Consider the following 20,762-nt stretch of genomic DNA (forward strand, 5'->3'; position numbering starts at 1 on the left):
ACTACTACTACTCCAACTGCAACTGCTACTACTACTACTGCTATTACCACTGCAACTGCTACTACTACTACTGCTCCTGCTACTTCAACTACTGCTACTACTCTTGCTACTGCTACTGCTACTACTACTTCTGCTGCTACTACTACTTCTACTACAACTGCAACTGCTACTACTGCTACTACCACTGCTACGACTGCTATTAATACTACGACTACGATTATTGCCGAAGAGAACTGTGGTCCTTATGTAGCTCAGTTGGTAGAGCATGGCGCTTGTAACGCCAGGGTAGTGGGTTCGATCCCCGAGACCACCCATACGTAGAATGTATGCACACATGACTGTAAGTCGCTTTGGATAAAAGCGTCTGCTAAATGGCATATATTATTATATTATTATTATATATTATACTACTACTACCACTGCTACTCCTACTACTACAATTTCCACTGCTACTACTACTACTACTACTATTGCCACTGCTACTACAACTACTACTACTCCAACTGCAACTGCTACTACTGCTACTACCACTGCTACTACAACTACTATTCCAACTGCAACTTCTACTATTGCAACTGCTACTACTACTGCTACTACTACTACTGCTACTACTACTACTGCTGCTGCTACTACTGCTTATATGACTACTACTACTGCAACTGCATCTACTACTCTTGCTACTGCTACTACTACTTCTGCTGCTACTACTACTGCTACTACAACTTCTACTGCTACCACATCTACTGCTAATGCTACCACATCTACTACTACTTATACTACTGAAACTGCTACTACTGCTGCAACTGCCACTACTGCTACTACAACTGCTACTACTACTACTGCTATTTCCACTGCTACTACTAGTGCTGCTACTACTACTGCTATTACCACTGCTACTACTACTGCTGCTACAGCTCCTACTACTTCAACTACTGCTGCTACTGCTTCTACTACTCTTGCTACTGCTACTGCTACTTCTGCTGCTACTGCTGCTACTACTACTACTGCTGCTGCTATGAGTACGACTACTACTTCTGCTGCTACTACTACTGCTACTACCACTGCTACTACAATTGCCACTGCTACTACTACTACCATTGCCACTGCTACTACTACTACCACTGCTGCTTCTACTACTACTACCACTGCCGCTGCTACTACTACTGCTACTACTACTATTCCAACTGCAGCTTCTACTATTGCAACTGCTACTACTGCTACTACTACTGCAACTGTTACTGCTACTGCTGCTACCACTACCATTGCCGCTGCTACTACTACTACTATTCCAACTGCAACTTCTACTATTGCAACTACTACTACTACTGCTACTACTACTGCTACTACTGCTACTACTACTACTGCCACTGCTACTATTACTACTACTACTACTACTACTACTACTACTACTACTACTACTACTACTACTCCAACTGCAACTTCTACTACTGCAACTGCTACTATTGCTACTACTATTACTGCTACCACTGCAACTACTACTGCTGCTGCTACTGTTACTACTACTCCAAATGCAACTGCTACTACTGCTATTACCACTGCTAATACTACTGCTGCTACTGCTCCTGCTACATCAACTACTGCTTCTACTACTCTTGCTACTGCTACTACTGCTATTACCACTGATAATACTACTGCTGCTACAGCTCCTGCTACATCAACTACTGATACTACTGCTTCTACTACTCTTGCTACCGCTACTACTACTTCTGCTGCTACCACATCTACTGCTACTGCATCTACTACTAGTACTACTACTACTACTACTGCTGCTACTGCTACTACTATATCTACTACTACTACTACTACTACTACTGCTACTACTACTACTACTACTGATGCTATGACTATGACTACTACTTCTGCTGCAACTACTACTGCTACTACTACTGCTGCTACTACTACAACTATTGCCGTTGCTACTAATACTACTACTACCGCTACTACTACTACTACTGCTACTATTGCCACTGCTACTACTACTATTACTACTACTCCAACTGCAACCTCTACTACTGCATCTGCTACTACTACTACTACTATGACTACTACTACTGCTACTGCTACTACTACTCCAACTGCAACTACTACTACTGCTATTACCACTGCCAATACTACTGCTACTACTGCTCCTGCTACTTCAACTACTGCTACTATAACTTCTGCTGCTACTGCTACTGCTGCTACTACTACTGTTACCAGTACTGCTGCTACGACTACGACTACTACTTATGCTGCTACTATTACTGCTACTATTACTGCTACTATTACTACTACTACTACTGCTACTGCTACTGCTACTGCTACTGCTACTGCTACTGCTACTGCTACTGCTACTACTACTACTACTAGTACTACTATTACATTTACATTACATTTACATTTAAGTCATTTAGCAGACGCTCTTATCCAGAGCGACTTACAAATTGGTGCATTCACCTTATGACATCCAGTGGAACAGTCACTTTACAATAGTGCATCTAAATCTTAAAGGGGGGGGGGTGAGAAGGATTACTTATCCTATCCTAGGTATTCCTTAAAGAGGTGGGGTTTCAGGTGTCTCCGGAAGGAGACATGCTGCTCCTTATGCTGCTACTACTACTGCTACCACTACTACTTCTGCTACTGCTAAGACTACGACTACTACTTATGCTGCTACTATTACTGCTACTACTACTGCTACTGCTACTACTACTACTATTACTACTACTAGTACTACTACTACTTATGCTGCTACTACTACTGCTACCACTACTACTTCTGCTACTGCTAAGACTACTACTACTACTACTTATGCTGCTACTACTACTACTGCTACCACTAATACTACTGCTACTACTACTACTTCTGCTACTGCTACTGCTACTACTACTTCTGCTACTACTACTGCTACTACTACTACTGCTATTGCTACTACTGCTACTATTACTACTACTACTACTATTACTAATACTACTGCTACTACTACTCCTACAACTACTACGACTGCTACTACTACCTCTTCTGCTGCTACTGCTACTATTATGTGCTATATTCTTGACAGTTAGTGATGCTGTCATTCGAAGCTGTGACTGTGTGAGAAACATAACAACAACACACAGTGACTTGGTTGGTAAAGTCACCCCTGTTCTGCCAACTGGCTTGACATACTCCCAGCATACTTTGCTCCGTGAATCTTTAACAGTGTCAGTCTACTGGTCAGAGACCGAGAACATGGAGGGAGGTGGAGGGGTGGGTGCTTGGCCATGGTGTGACGCAAGAGTAAAGTGTGTGTGTGTGTACTGTATGTGTGTGTGTGGTGATGGGTGGAGAGAGGGAGACCGGCTGTATGGGGAGATAAGACTAGGGCCTGCCTTCCTCTCCTCCCTGGGATAGGTGACACAAAGAGAGAGAGAGAGACTAAGTGAGAGAAAGAGAGAGAGAGACCGATACAGAGAGAGACTAAGTGAGAGAAAGGACACCACTACCATCCTCTCTTTACCCGCCATCTCACCCCACCTAACCCAGCCTCACCCTATCCCCATGGAGGTAGCTGAGTGGGTAAGACTACCCTGAGGGTGACTGACGATCTGCATGAAATAGGATCAGTGTGTGGATGGCCGTGTCCCAAATGGCATCCTATCCCCTATATAGTGCACTACTTCTGGTTATAGGGTCACACACTGCCAAGCTTCTTAGTTATATTTAATAACTGCCGCTTTGAAAATGAATTAACATTATTTGAAACATAGAGGGTTATTTTCTTCTCTCAGTCACAGCAGGTGAGCTGGGATGCTGGGATCCTGGGACATAAGAATTGTTAAGCCTTAAGACAATTGAGACATGGATTGTGTATGTGTGCCATTCAGAGGGTGAATGGGCAAGACAAAAGATTTAAGTGCCTTTGAACAGGGTATGGTAGAACAGGCACACCAGTTTGTGTGAAGAACTGCAACGCTGCTGGGTTTTTCACACTCAACAGTTTCCAGCGTGTATCAAGAATGGTCCACCACTCAAAGGACATCCAGCCAACTTGACACAACTGTGGGAAGCATTAGAGTCAACATCCAGCATCCCTGTGGAATGCTTTCGACACCTTGAAGAGTCCCTGCCCTGACAAATAGAGACTGCAACTCAATATTAGAAAGGTGTTCCACAGGGATGCTGTGACACAGAGAAAGGAAAATGACCCTCTATGTTTCAAATCCTGTGAATTAATTTTAAAGTGGCAGTTATTAAATATGACTATGAAGCTTAGCAGATTGTGCCACTATCATTTAAACAGTAATGAAGCCTTTGGATCGTTATAGCAGGCGCTAACTTTGCTAGTTGGAGATAGTTCTGCCATGATCCTTCTGAGAGCCTTGTTACCTAGGAAACAGCGAACTGCTCATATTCAAGCGAAACTCGTTCAAAAGACCTGCATTTAATCGCCTGTAAGACTCCTACGCCTGACATACGATATAAGCCACGCTCACTGGACCTCAATACAGCAGAACCATGACAAACTAGTCTGGTTAGGACCACATCACATGTATTTCTCACTCTGTCTACAGAGGGACAGTAGGGGGTGTGACCGGGTGTCATAGAGAGACAGTAGGGGGTGTGACCGGGTGTCATAGAGGGACATTAGGGGGTGTGACCGGGTGTCATAGAGGGACAGTAGGGGTGTGACCGGACGTCATAGAGGGACAGTAGGGGGTGTGACCGGGTGTCATAGAGAGACAGTAGGGTGTGTGACCGGGTGTCATAGAGGGACATTAGGGGGTGTGACCGGGTGTCATAGAGGGACATTAGGGGTGTGACCGGGTGTCATAGAGGGACAGTAGGGGTGTGACCGGGTGTCATAGAGGGACAGTAGGGGGTGTGACCGGGCGTCATAGAGGGACAGTCCGGGGTGTGACCGGGCGTCATAGAGGGACAGTACGGGGTGTGACCGGGTGTCATAGAGGGATAGTAGGGGTGTGAACGGGCGTCATAGAGGGACAGTAGGGGTGTGACCGGGTGTCATCGAGAGACAGTAGGGGGTGTGACCGGGTGTCATAGAGGGACATTAGGGGTGTGACCGGGTGTCATAGAGGGACAGTAGGGGGTGTGACCGGACGTCATAGAGGGACAGTAGGGGGTGTGACCGGGTGTCATAGAGAGACAGTAGGGGTGTGACCGGGTGTCATAGAGGGACATTAGGGGTGTGACCGGGTGTCAAAGAGGGCCATTAGGGGTGTGACCGGGTGTCATAGAGGGACATTAGGGGGTGTGACCGGGTGTCATAGAGAGACAGTAGGGGGTGTGACCGGGTGTCATAGAGGGACAGTACGGGGTGTGACCGGGCGTCATAGAGGGACAGTACGGGGTGTGACCGGGTGTCATAGAGGGATAGTAGGGGGTGTGACCGGGCGTCATAGAGGGACAGAAGGGGGTGTGATCGGACGTCATAGAGGGACAGTAGGGGGTGTGACCGGGCGTCATAGAGGGACAGTAGGGGGTGTGACCGGACGTCATAAAGGAACAGTAGGTGCTGTAATGTGACTCACGGATGCACTCTGGTTGGGAGCCGCTCCAGGTAAGGTCAGCCTGACACAGCCGGGTGGTGGAGCCCTGGAGCAGGTGACCCGGCTGGCACTGGAACGCCACCATGCTGCCCACCTGTGTTAGAGTAGAAACACACAGGTGAGTGCACCCGCATTTACAATAGGGACAGAAGTATAGAAACACACACACCACTTGGTTAGGATCTACAGTATGTAGTTATAGTACCAATGACATAAAGAGTAGTTTACACTTTTACATTCACACTAATCTCAGATGTTTATAATGATTAAAAAGAGACTTGGAATAGCAGTGCTTTCATTCAAAGGCCAGTTTGATATCAAACAAAGGCTGTGTGGACAGATGTACACGTCAAATATTGAATCCCTGTGAATGTTTTTATTTAAACAGCATAAGGTTACATCAAACAACACGTTCCCTGGTTCTTTTCTGTCTGTCTGTCTGCTCGCCTGTCTGTCTGCCACAGACTGATCATTGATCACTAATGTCTTTTCACAGAGCGACATATCAGGTAAGCTCTTGTCAGCTCTTTTCAGCTCTCTCAGCCTTCCCCTGCTTTGCTTGCATTTGTGCGTGTGTGTATGTCCATGCGCAAATCTGTGTGTGTGTGTGTGTCTGTGTGCTCATCTCAGTGTGTGTGTGTGTAGAAGAAGGTGTGTGTATGTGAATGTGTAAATCTGTGTGTGTGTCTGTGTGCTCATCTGTGTGTGTGTGACATTAAACCAAGTGACAGTCAGGGGAGTGAAATATGAAAACGTGTCATGGAATGACACAGTGGCTTCACACATTAATTGATTAACACGTCGTCCCCGGGACTGGAACATGGTCTAACGAGTAATAGACACAGGGCCTTATCTCTGGAATACAATATCTCCTTCACTCTACTTCAATATCATTAGGCCGCAGCCAGCACGGTCTCCTCTCCTTCTCCCTCCCTCCCTCCCTCCCTCCCTCCCTCCCTCCCTCCCTCCCTCCCTCCCTCCCTCCCTCCCTCCCTCCCTCCCTCCCTCCCTCCCTCCCTCCCTCCCTCCCTCCCTCCCTCTCTCTGTCTCTCTGTCTCTCTGTCTCTCTGTCTCTCTGTCTCTCTGTCTCTCTGTCTCTCTGTCTCTCTGTCTCCCTGTCTCTCTGTCTCTCTGTCTCTCTCTATATATATATATTCAAATGAGACAAATGATTAATGGGTGTGAAAAGCCTGATATTTCATTGTTCTCTCTGAAGCCTGGGCATGACTTGACCCCAAACTTTACATTAAGGCTTGAATTCTTAATGCCAGTGCATTTGGGCAAGAACCCTCACCCTCACTCCTCCTCCTTCCTCACACTCATCCTCCTCCCTCTCCCTCCTTGTCCCCTGGATTTTTTTCCCCGTAAAGTTATTTCATGGCAAGAGCCCTAACACACTTCTCCTCCCCCTTCCTCCCTCCTCCTCCTCCTCCCTTTCACTCCATGTCCCCTAGAGAAAATATTTGTAAACTTAATTCACGCTGCAAAAAGCAGCAGTTATTTTCCATGTCTTAACTTAATGAGGAGGAGCTACTGAAATAGCAGGGAGGGATAACTGTCCCCCTCTCACCTCCCCTTCTGTCATCTGTGTGTTATTTTTTGTGTGTTGATTTTTACGGTGGAATAGTAACTCTGCATGTATCATGTATTTATCCCACCAACGTAACTCTGAACACAGTATAATGCACTAGTGTTTACAGGTACGTCTAGAATAGATTGGTCATTTCGTACATTCTGCCCTAGATGCATTCTATCTAATACACTGTGTATGATGCAACAGCACCACAGGCGAGAAGGTGAACACTGTGGTGTCTTTGCCTACATTCTTCTCTTCACTTTATTGCCATTTGATATTTGCTAAATTTGTTTTTGATTCAAAATTAGAGGCTAGCCATGCAGCAGAAGGTGAACACTGTGGTGTCTTTGCCTACATTCTTCTCTTCACTTTATTGCCATTTGATATTTGCTAAATTTCTTTTTGATTCAAAATTAGAGGCTAGCCATGCAGCAGAAGGTGAACACTGTGGTGTCTTTGCCTACAATCTGCTCTTCACTTTTATGCCATTTGATATTTGCTAACTTTCTTTTTGATTAGAGGCAGGCAAATGAGCAGCAAATGTGCAGCAAATGTGTCTCCCCTTTCCCAAACAAATCAATGAGATTTGCGGTACAGTTTTACCCTGTTTATCACTCCTAGCAACGTAAACACAGCTCTGTTGGTGGGGGAAAGTCGTAGCGTTTTAAGACTCATTATGAAACGGAGGGAGGACTGCTCGTGTTCGCAGTTCATGCTGTGTAGACACCCTAGGACTCCAGCATAGTAAGAAGCACACGCACACGCACACGCGCACACACACACACACACACACACACACACACACACACACACACACACACACACACACACACACACACACACACACACACACACACACACACACACACACACACACACACACACACACACACACACACACACACACACACACACACACACACACACACACACACACACACACGTGCTTGTGCACACACACACACACACACACACACACACACACACACACACACACACACACACACACACACACACACACACACACACACACACACACACACACACACACACACACACACACACACACACACACACACACACACACACACACACACACACACACACACACACACACACACACACACACACACACACGTGCTTGTGCACACATACACACACAAATAAAACACAAAGGAAAATGAAACCTTGTAAACACAAATATAGTTTATATTCTCAGCAGCTATCCTGTTTTCTGGTTGGCTGGTGATATTTCTAAAACAGTAATGGACAACACGGTAAGGTGTTTCATAGCTTTTCTTTGTTCTTTAACATTCCTGTGAAATACCCACAATCACCATCCTTATCACCATGATTGACATGACATCATCGTCATTGACATTCATATTGTCACGGTCATTATGGTCTCTGTTCAGACAAAACATGCAGAGATCTCAAGTTTAAACAACTCAAATACCAGATGGAATTTGCCTGTAAGCAATGAACATATTCATAGTCTCATTTCATTAGCCAAAGAAAAATTATTTTGAAAAAATTATGTTATGTGACTTTGTCTAGCAAGAGCATTGTCCCTAAACCAATGTTTTGCCATTTGGCCACAATTCATTATTCTTGGGATATTCTTTTTTTTACCTATAGTGTTATGGCTTTGTCCAGAAGGTATGAGACTACATGAGCTTGGTGTGTGAATGAGAGACTTGTATTACAACCACTTTATTTCTCCACTTTATTTCTCCATTCCTCTACGGCTGGCCATGCTTTCCTCCTGGCTACCCCAACCCCGGCCAACAGCTCCGCACCCCCCGCAGCTACTTTCCCAAGCCTCCGCAGCTTCTCCTTCACCCAAATCCAGATAGCAGATGTTCTGATAGAGCTGCAAAACCTGGACCCGTACAAATCTGCTGGGCATGACAATCTGGACCCTCTATTTCTGAAACTATCTGCCGCCATTGTTGCAACCCCTATTACCAGCTTTTTCAACCTCTCTTTTGTATCGTCCGAGATCCCTAAAGATTGGAAACCTGCCACGGTCATCCCCTCTTCAAAGGGAGTGACACTCTAGACCCAAACTGTTACAGACCTACAACTTCCGGCGCCGACAGAGATGGCCGCCTCGCTTCACGTTCCTAGGAAACTATGCAGTTTTTTTTTTTTTTTTTACGTGTTATTTCTTACATTAGTACCCCAGGTCATCTTAGGTTTCATTACATACAGTCGAGAAGAACTACTGAATATAAGATCAGCGTCAACTCACCATCAGTACGACCAAGAATATGTTTTCCGCGACGCGGATCCTGTGTTCTGCCTTACAAACAGGACAACGGAATGGATCGCATGCAGCGACCCAAGAAAACGGCTCCGAAAAAGAGGGAAACGAGGCGGTCTTCTGGTCAGACTCCGAAAAAGGGCACATCGCGCACCACTCCCCAGCATCCTTCTTGCCAATGTCCAGTCTCTTGACAACAAGGTTGACGAAATCCGAGCAAGGGTGGCATTCCAGAGGGACATCAGAGACTGCAACGTTCTCTGCTTCACGGAAACATGGCTCACTGGAGAGACGCTATCCGATGCGGTGCAGCCAACTGGTTTCTCCACGCATCGCGCCGACAGAAACAAACATCTTTCTGGTAAGAAGAGTGGCGGGGGCGTATGCCTCATGACTAACGAGACATGGTGTGATGAAGGAAACATACAGGAACTCAAATCCTTCTGTTCACCTGATTTAGAATTCCTCACAATCAAATGTATACCGCATTATCTTCCAAGAGAATTCTCTTCGATTATAATCACAGTCGTATATATCCCCCCCAAGCAGACACATCGATGGCTCTGAACAAACTTTATTTAACTCTTTGCAAACTGGAAACCATTTATCCGGAGGCTGCATTCATTGTAGCTGGGGATTTTAACAAAGCTAATCTGAAAACAAGACTCCCTTTTTTTAATCAGCATATCGATTGCGCAACCAGGGGTGGTAAAACCTTGGATCATTGTTACTCTAACTTCCGCGACGCATATAAGGCCCTGCCCTGCCCCCCTTTCGGAAAAGCTGACCACGACTCCATTTTGCTGATCCCTGCCTACAGGCAGAAACTAAAACAAGAGGCTCCCACGCTGAGGTCTGTCCAACGCTGGTCAGACCAAGCTGACTCCACACTCCAAGACTGCTTCCATCACGTGGACTGGGACATATTTCGTATTGCGTCAGATAAAAATATTGACGAATACGCTGATTCGGTGTGCGAGTTCATTAGAACGTGCGTCGAAGATGTCGTTCCCATAGCAAAGATAAAAACATTCCCTAACCAGAAACCGTGGATTGATGGCAGCATTCGCGTGAAACTGAAAGCGCGAACCACTGCTTTTAATCAGGGCAAGGTGACCGGAAACATGACAGAATATAAACAATGCAGCTATTCCCTCTGCAAGGCTATTAAACAAGCTAAGCGTCAGTACAGAGACAAAGTGGAATCTCAATTCAATGGCTCAGACACAAGAGGCATGTGGCAGGGTCTACAGTCAATCACGGACTACAAGAAGAAACCCAGCCCAGTCACGGACCAGGATGTCTTGCTCCCAGGCAGACTAAATAACTTTTTTGCCCGCTTTGAGGACAATACAGTGCCACTGACACGGCCTGCAACGAAAACATGCGGTCTCTCCTACACTGCAGCCGAGGTGAGTAAGACATTTAAACGTGTTAACCCTCGCAAGGCTGCAGGCCCAGACGGCATCCCCAGCCGCGCCCTCAGAGCATGCGCAGACCAGCTGGCCGGTGTGTTTACGGACATATTCAATCAATCCCTATACCAGTCTGCTGTTCCCACATGCTTCAAGAGGGCCACCATTGTTCCTGTTCCCAAGAAAGATAAGGTAACTGAGCTAAACGACTACCGCCCCGTAGCACTCACTTCCGTCATCATGAAGTGCTTTGAGAGACTAGTCAAGGACCATATCACCTCCACCCTACCTGACACCCTAGACCCACTCCAATTTGCTTACCGCCCAAATAGGTCCACAGACGATGCAAACTCAACCACACTGCACACTGCCCTAACCCACCTGGACAAGAGGAATACCTATGTGAGAATGCTGTTCATCGACTACAGCTCGGCATTCAACACCATAGTACCCTCCAAGCTCGTCATCAAGCTCGAGACCCTGGGTCTCGACCCCGCCCTGTGCAACTGGGTACTGGACTTCCTGACGGGCCGCCTCCAGGTGGTGAGGGTAGGCAACAACATCTCCTCCCCGCTGATCCTCAACACGGGGGCCCCACAAGGGTGCGTTCTGAGCCCTCTCCTGTACTCCCTGTTCACCCACGACTGCGTGGCCACGCACGCCTCCAACTCAATCATCAAGTTTGCGGACGACACAACAGTGGTAGGCTTGATTACCAACAACGACGAGACGGCCTACAGGGAGGTGGTGAGGGCCCTCGGAGTGTGGTGTCAGGAAAATAACCTCACACTCAACGTCAACAAAACTAAGGAGATGATTGTGGACTTCAGGAAACAGCAGAGGGAACACCCCCCCTATCCACATCGATGGAACAGTAGTGGACTGAATTGAATTGGTCCACTCACACTGACAGCGTCGTGAAGAAGGTGCAGCAGCTCCTCTTCAACCTCAGGAGGCTGAAGAAATTTGGCTTGTCACCAAAAACACTCACAAACCTTTACAGATGCACAATCGAGAGCATCCTGTCGGGCTGTGTCACAGCCTAGTACGGCAACTGCTCCGCCCACAACCGTAAGGCTCTCCAGAGGGTAGTGAGGTCTGCACAACGCATCACCGGGGGCAAACTACCTGCCCTCCAGGACACCTACACCACCCGATGTTACAGGAAGGCCATAAAGATCATCAAGGACATCAACCACCCGAACCAATGCCTGTTCACCCCGCTATCATCCAGAAGGCGAGGTCAGTACAGGTGCATCAAAGCTGGGACCGAGAGACTGAAAAACAGCTTCTATCTCAAGGCCAACAGACTGTTAAACAGCCACCACTAACATTGAGTGGCTGCTGCCAACGCACTGTCATTGACACTGACCCAACTCCAGCCACTTTAATAATGGGAATTGATGGGATATGATGTAAATATATCACTAGCCACTTTAAACAATGCTACCTTATATAATGTTACTTACCCTACATTATTAATCTCATATGCATACGTATATACTGTACTCTACATCATCGACTGCATCCTTATGTAATACATGTATTACTAGCCACTTTAACTATGCCACTTTGTTTACTTTGTCTACATACTCATCTCATATGTATATACTGTACTCGATACCATCTACTGTATGCTGCTCTGTACCATCACTCATTCATATATCCTTATGTACATATTCTTTATCCCCTTACACTGTGTATAAGACAGTAGTTTTGGAATTGTTAGTTAGATTACTTGTTGGTTATCACTGCATTGTCGGAACTAGAAGCACAAGCATTTCGCTACACTCGCATTAACATCTGCTAACCATGTGTATGTGACAAATAAATTTGATTTGATTTGATCCATCCTGCCCTGCCTCTCTAAAGTCTTCGAAAGCCAAGTTATTAAACAGATCACTGACCATTTCGGATCCCACCGTACCTTCTCCGCTGTACAATCCGGTTTCCAAGATAGTCACGGGTGCACCTTAGCCACGCTCAAGGTACTAAACGATATCGTAACCGCCATCAATAAAAGACAGTACTGTGCAGCCGTCTTAATCGACCTGGCCAAGGCTTTCAACTCTGTCAATCACAGTATTCTTATAGGCAGACTCAACAGCCTTGATTTCTCAAACGACTGCCTCGCCTTTTTCACCAACTACTTCTCAGACAGAATTCAGTGTGTCAAATTGGGCTTGTTGTCCGGACCTCTGGCAGTCTCTATGGGGGTACCACAGGGTTCAATTCTCGGGCTGACTCTCTTCTCTGTATACATCAACGATGTTGCTCTTGCTGGGGGTGATTCCCTGATCCACCTCTACGCGGATGACACCATTCTGTATACATCTGGCCCTTCTTTGGACACTGTGTTAACTAACCTCCAGACGAGCTTCAATGCCATACAACTCTCCTTCCGTGGTCTCCAACTGCTCTGAAACGCTAGTAAAACTAAATGCATGCTTTTCAACCGTTCGCTGCCCACACCCGCCCGCCCGACTAGCATCACAACTCTGGACGGTTCTGACTGAATATGTGGACAACTACAAATACCTAGGTGTCTGGCTAGACTGTAAACTCTCCTTCCAGACTCATACTAAACATCTCCAATCCAAAATTAAATCCAGAATTGGCTTCCTATTTCACAACAAAGCCTCCACTCACACCGCCAAATATACCCTCGTAAAACTGACTATACTACCGATCCTCGACTTCGGCGATGTCATTTACAAATAGCTTCCAATACTCTTCTCAGCAAACTGGATGCAGTCTATCACAGTGCCATCCGTTTTGTCACCAAAGGCCCTTATACCACCGACCACTGTGACCTGTATGCTCTAGTCGGCTGGCCCTCAATACATATTCGTCGCCAGACCCACTGGCTCCAGGTCATCTATAAGTCTATGCTAGATAAAGCTCCGCCTTATCTCAGCTCACTGGTCACGATAACAACACCCGCTCCAGCAGGTATATGTCACTGGTCATCCCCAAAGCCAACACCTCATTTGGCCGCCTTTCCTTCCAGTTCTCTGCTGCCAATGACTGGAACGAATTGCAAAAATCGCAGAAGCTGGAGACTTATATTTCCCTCACTAACTTTAAACATCAGCTGTACGCTGCAGCCCATCTGTAAATAGCCCACCCAATCTACCTACCTCATCCCCATATTGTTTTTATTTACTTTTCTGCTCTTTTGTACACCAGTATTTCTACTTGCACATCATCATCTGCTCATCAATCACTCCAGTGTTAATTTGCTAAACTGTAATTACTTCGCAACTATGGCCTATTTATTGCCTTACCTCCATTTTCACACACTGTATATAGACTTTCTTTTTTTTCCTATTGTGCTACTATTACTGTAAGCTTGTTTAAAATTAAATAAATAAATATTTGAAGGGTACCTACTTAAGGACTTCACAACACATTCATAATCCATACAGTACATAACACATCAATAGACAGTACATTACCTAAATATCTTCAGTATGCAATCTGACTGTTATAAGGCCATGAGTTTGAATCAGGTTCATTCTCTCAGGTAAGACTGTAGACCCCCCCCCACACATGTACAAGTATGTGTTCATAAAATACCTTGAAGCCATAGGTTCTATTCAGAGAACCGTAGCGAGGTGTCCCTGGGTTCTCACAGGTAGTACGGGTCGGTTCTGAGAGAAGAAGACAAAGGAGAAAGTTTGTATAATATTATGTTAGAGACCTTTAACTATGTACAGTATCTCTGGCTGGGGATGCAGCCTATGCAGGCACTTGAGACATACAGTCTGCCGTCCAAATGACACCATATTCCCTTTATAATGCACTAATTTTGACCAGGGCCCATTGGACTTTGGTCAAAAGTAGTGCACTATATAGGGAATAGGGTGTCATTTGGGACACAGATACAATAACAACTATAGTTCCCATAATGATTCAACATAGCTTACCGCAGTAATACCCAGCCTAAAACAGAGGTGTATGTCATTGTGTGATTGCGTGTGTGTGTGTGTGTGTGTGTGTGTGCACGTGTGCACGTGTGTGTGCACGTGTGCACATGTGTGTGCACGTCAGTGTGAGTGCTTGAGAAATTAATTTCTCTCCATCATGAGTGTGTTTCTGTAAGTACAGCAGCTGCAGCGGTACTGTAACAAAACAACCAAACAGTAAGTGTCTTTAATATACTAGGCAGAATACCCAGTAGGGGGCAGTGTTGCTGCAGAGTTGCAGCAGCATTGGGCCCAGCTGTGTGGCTGTGTGGAGGGAAGCAGCATCATTAGGATGTAGAGGACATCCTCGGCCTGACGCATAGACCTGGATTCAATGCAGCCTCAGAAAATGACAGCACACACCTCCACCACTGCCTGCCTAGCTAACCCACACAGCAACGTAACATAGCTAACACTATCGTGTCTACCTCCTCTTCTTCTGTATGAAAATGACAGCAGCACACACCTCCACCACTGCCTGCCTAGCTAACCCACACAGCAACGTAACATAGCTAACACTATCGTGTCTGCCTCCTCTTCTTCTGTATGAAAATGCAGTCTGGGAAATTATTGTGCGAACGAAACATATTTAAGTGAAAACAATACTTTGCGCCTGTCAAACGAGGCCTGTCTGTACAGAACCCGGTTTGGTTCAATTACATAAATACCGCCTCTCCCCACCCTCTCTCCCCACACTCAGACACACACACACTCAGACTCAGTCACACATACAAATAACCCCCTCCCCTCCCTCTCCACTCCACACACTCACAGCAGGACCATCTCATCCCAAGCAATTCTCATCATCCTGAGAGGTCTGTCTTGGAATATATGGCATTTCATGAATACTACATATTTATGAAGACAGTATTTGTCCTACAATGTCTGTGCCTCTTTACCTTTGTGGATATTTGTACTCAAACAATATGTGTTGCATGTTGTGATGTGATAACATTATATGAGACTACTTTGTCATTGCCTTATCAGTTACAGTCAAGATGATCTTAAGGTAACTGTATGTCATAACAATACCTTTTCAATATACCTTTTCAACAATACATTTTCAACAGTTAAAGGGGCAATCTGCATTTTGAACCCATTAAAAACAACACCTGCAGATTGCCCCTTTAACCATATTTTGACAAAGGACTACATAGCACTGTCATACCAGATGACATAAACAGTCATGGCATCTGATGAACAGCATTTAACAGCAGAATTGACACACACAGCCATGTCACAAACAATGTTTTTGATCAGCTAGTTAGCTATGTTGAAAACAAGTCCAAATATTTCCATCTACATTTTAGCATATAGTCACATCTTGTTGGCAAATCAGTCTGATAATTGAGCCTCATTGATTTCAAGAGTCAAATATGGGGTGCTTATATTTGTCTTGTTTAACCTGTATAGAGTATAGTGAAATGGAAATGTGTTTTTTTGCATAGCCCACTCCCCCTAGACACCCTCGGAGAGTGGGGTCACAGCCAGGGATCAGTGACCCTGGAAGAATTAGTGTTAAGTGCCTTGCTCAAGGGCAGATTGACAGATTTCTTACCTCGTCGGCTCGGGGATTGGAATTAGCAACCTTCTGTCACTGGCCCGACTGTCTAACCACCAGCGCAATCTGGCACCCATAAATCACAGCCACCATAATGAGCTATACTGTATTTAAACTCAGGCTACCCTCAATGTTCATTTCTGTAGTACAATACACGGTTGCCCAGTACTAAACAGATAACAATTGACTTGTTGCTAATGGTCTAATGATCCAGTGACAAAAGGGGCCTATGACTTGAATATTAAATTAGTGAAATAAAGCCAATTATCAGCTAGTCATATCGATGTGTGAAGGGTGTCTCCTGTAGGGACCTGGATGAGGTGCTTAATCAGATAAGGATTCAGGAGTCTCACAGACACAAAATAGATAATTACAGCAGGTAAGTTAAAGATGCCAGGAAAGGGAGGACATCAAACATATACTATATGATATGAGTGACAACTAGGGTTGCAACATGCTCGTAACTTTCTAAAAATTCACTAGTTTTGGAAGATTTCTGGAATCAGGATGGAACAAGCAGGAAATCTGGGAATACTCCAATTAGTATTTCCAGAAAAACCTGGGAATTGTGGTAAAGTTACCGGACTTTTGCAACCCTAGTGACAACAAAGCCCACGGGCTAGATTCCTGGACACAGATTAAGCCTACTCCTGGTCTAAAAAAGTAGAGGTTGTTGCCAATATATCCTCCAAACACCGGCTTCGAGAGCATTTTCACTTTATACAACGGGTAAATGGTAAATCATTTATGGTGTCATTATGGAGTAACTTTCTCTCTCATCATTATTCAAGATAATTATTCACAAGCTTGATGTCGTCATTGCATTCTATGCATATGGGACAAAATACTTAACTTGTTATTACTTTAATACACTTGTAAGTGAATTTGTCCCAATACTTTAGGTCCCCTAAAATGGGGGGACTATGTAGAAAAAGTGCTGTAATTAATAAACAGTTCACCCGATATGGATGGAAATACCCTCTTATACAGCTGGCAGTCTGCACTTTATTGGTAGGATCCTATCCCCCCCACATAGAACTCTTTTGGAAAAAAAACATCTATGAGTATACGCTACAGCTAGAAGTGAAACTAGACAATGGTATCAGCCAGCTGTGAAGGCTAGGGCCAGGAGAATGTCACTAGTAGTGTCCCCGATGTAACTGAATCCCCCTACAGCCATTCCTACACATTTCATATCTTGACAGGCTCCATTCTTCTCCCCCGTCAATACACTCTCTCCTCTCGGAGGGCACTAAAAGGAATGACCCTGCCTTTTCTGGAATACTCTTATCAATAAGAGATGTGTGTGGAGGTTAGGGCTGCAGCCATTATAGTGCACTACTTTGACAATGGCCCATAGGCTTCTGGTCAAAAGTAGTGCACTATATAGGGAATAATGTGCCATTTGGGACGTGGTCTTGGTATACCTCAGGTGGCCCAGTGTCAGAGGGAGGACATTGATTCCAGTTGTTTGACATAGTTAAATAGTTTACAAGCTGTGCTTTAAGGCACGCAAAGAACGCTAGAAATAGGAAACAGAGATGATGTACTCTAGAGGAATAAAGAGATGGGCAGAAAGGTTATGGGTGTGTATATACACTGAGCATACAACACATATTGAGTATAGCATATAAAAAATGCAGTAATGACGCTTTGGGGCCACGTATCACACATAGGACAGATGTACACCGAGTTGTATATGCTGTGCGACCCTCACGCTTTGTGGGACACTGGCACAAACACACAGTAGATGCTTACCTATACAGCGAGGCTGGAATCCGCTCCAGGAGCCGTCGGCCTGGCACATGCGTGTAGTGGAGCCCACCGGGAGATAGGGGGCGGTACAGCTGAACAACACCTCTGACTGGTAGATGAAGCTGCGTCCCTCTCTGGAGCCATAGGCAGGCACACCAGGGTCCCCACAGAACTTGGCTACAACAACAGATCAAGAATAGGAGATCAAAATAAACATTAAATAAAACACACAGGAACAGTGTTACCGGTTTCTCCCCCGGCGCGGTGTTGATTGAACTTCAGAAAGAAGAGAGCGGGAATTAGAACAGAAAAATCACACGAGTAAAGTCACCGGGTTTTGCCCCTGTGCGGGTTCGCTCCTCCTCCTCGATCCTGGCAGGTACCATGGGAGAAGAAGATGGAGTCTTACAGACCAGACAGACATGAATGACATCGACCCTCAAAGGGCTCAAAGCGGTCGTTGAGTGCTGACCATCTGTGGCTGTCCAGCAAACACTTGGTCCGTCCAGAGAGAATCCATAATTGATGTTGACGTCATGCTTGGCTGATACATTATAAATGTGCCAAGCAAGACTCCCTCTCTTACTGTCTGGGTACTAGGAGGACTACAAACTTGACTTTTTCTTGATGAATAATAGATACACTGTCAAGATATAAAAAAGAGAGGAAGAGGAAGAGAGAGCAGGGAGGGGTTTTGAGAGACCAGAGAGAGTAGACAGAGATGTAAAGAGAAGAAGAAGAAGTAGAAGAAGAAGAGGAAGAATACAAATAAAAGTGTGCTCCCTGCAAGTTTACAAAGTCACAGGCAGCCATACTTTATTTCATTCCCATAGCTGCTGCTGCACGTTGCTTCAGCGTTCTGAAGGGTGGGGTATTAGAACTACCTTGATGATTTACTGACCCTTTAACATGCTCTCCTCTTCACCCCTCCAGCCCTCTACATCATCCTCCCCTTCAACCCTCCAGCCCTCTACATCCTCCTCCCCTCCCCCCCAGCCCTCTACATCCTCCTCCCCTTCAACCCTCCAGCCCTCTACATCCTCCTCCCCGTCAACCCTCCAGCCCTCTACATCCTCCTCCCCTTCAACCCTCCAGCCCTCTACATCCTCCTCCCCTTCAACCCTCCAGCCCTCTACATCCTCCTCCCCTTCAACCCTCCAGCCCTCTACATCCTCCTCCCCTCCCCCCCAGCCCTCTACATCCTCCTCCCCTTCAACCCTCCAGCCCTCTACATCCTCCTCCCCCTCCAGCCCTCTACATCCTCCTCCCCTTCACCCCCCAGCCCTCTACATCCTCCTCCCCTTCACCCCCAGCCCTCTACATCCTCCTCCCCTTCACCCCCCAGCCCTCTACATCCTCCTCCCCTTCACCCCTCCAGCCCTCTACATCCCCCTCCCCTTCAACCACATCCTCCTCCCCTTCAACCCTCCAGCCCTCTACATCCTCCTCCCCTTCACCCCTCCAGCCCTCTACATTCCCCTCCCCTTCAACCCTCCAGCCCTCTACATCCTCCTCCCCTTCAACCCTCCAGTCCTCTACATCCTCCCCCCCTTCAACCCTCCAGCCCTCTACATCCTCTTCCTCTTCAACCCTCCAGCCCTCTACATCCTCCTCCCCTTCACCCCTCCAGTCCTCTACATCCTCCTCCTCGTCAACCCTCCAGCCCTCTACATCCTCCTCCCCTTCAACCCGCCAGCCCTCTACATCCTCCTCCCCTTCAACCCTCCAGCCCTCTACATTCCCCTCCCCTTCAACCCTCCAGCCCTCTACATCCTCCTCCCCTTCAACCCTCCAGCCCTCTACATTCCCCTCCCCTTCAACCCTCCAGCCCTCTACATCCTCCTCCTCTTCAACCCCCAGCCCTCTACATCCTCCTCCCCTTCAACCCTCTACATTCCCCTCCCCTTCAACCCTCCAGCCCTCTACATTCCCCTCCCCTTCAACCCTCCAGCCCTCTACATCCTCCTCCCCTTCACCCCTCCAGCCCTCTACATCCTCCTCCCCTTCAACCCTCCAGCCCTCTACATCCTCCTCCTCTTCACCCCTCCAACCCTCTACATCCTCCTCCTCTTCACCCCTCCACCCTCTACATCCTCCTCCCCTTCAACCCTCCAGCCCTCTACATCCTCCTCCTCTTCACCCCTCCAGCCATCTACATCCTCCTCCTCTTCACCCCTCCAACCCTCTACATCCTCCTCCTCTTCACCCCTCCACCCCTCTACATCCTCCTCCTCCTCACCCCCTCGACCCCTCCTCAGACTCTCGTTTTGAAGCCCTGTCTGATGACCCACTGGGGCAGGCAGATAAGAACTCATTAATTATGTGCAGATTACTAATGATTACCCCCTCCGCTCTTCACTCTGTCACACAGAGACTGACAGATGGGTTGGCAGAGGCTGAGAGACAAGTAGGTAAACTAAACATGAAGGCGAGTGTGTGAATTATGATTCCCTGGGTGTCTTTCTGTATAGAAAATTCTCCAGGTGTAGAATTGATGGTTGGGTCTTCTGATGTTCAAATGTACTTTCCAAGGTCTCTGAGTTATGAACTTATAGGTGAATTATGATTCTCTGGCTTGTTGTATGCTAGAGACCGAATCCTCAATAGGTGTAGGAAAGATGGTTGAATCCTCTGATGTTCAAATATGTCTTCTAAGGTTTCTGAGTCTGAGA

The 20,762-nt window shown here is 46.4% G+C and overlaps 1 protein-coding gene across 1 annotated transcript in view; it reads right to left on the reverse strand.

Moving 5' to 3' along the window:
- The window catches only part of LOC124043287 (CUB and sushi domain-containing protein 3-like), a 720,075-nt gene that overhangs the window by 18,090 nt on the left and 681,223 nt on the right, over nt 1-20,762 (reverse strand). Inside the window, exons 61-63 of the mRNA XM_046361728.1 lie at nt 18,094-18,267; nt 14,386-14,459; nt 5,532-5,643 (exon numbers count right to left, since the gene is read on the reverse strand). Coding sequence (XP_046217684.1) covers nt 5,532-5,643; nt 14,386-14,459; nt 18,094-18,267 — 360 coding nt within the window. The remainder of the gene's footprint in view (nt 1-5,531; nt 5,644-14,385; nt 14,460-18,093; nt 18,268-20,762) is intronic.

Source organism: Oncorhynchus gorbuscha, linkage group LG09 (assembly GCF_021184085.1).
Source record: "Oncorhynchus gorbuscha isolate QuinsamMale2020 ecotype Even-year linkage group LG09, OgorEven_v1.0, whole genome shotgun sequence".
Taxonomy (NCBI): domain Eukaryota; kingdom Metazoa; phylum Chordata; class Actinopteri; order Salmoniformes; family Salmonidae; genus Oncorhynchus; species Oncorhynchus gorbuscha.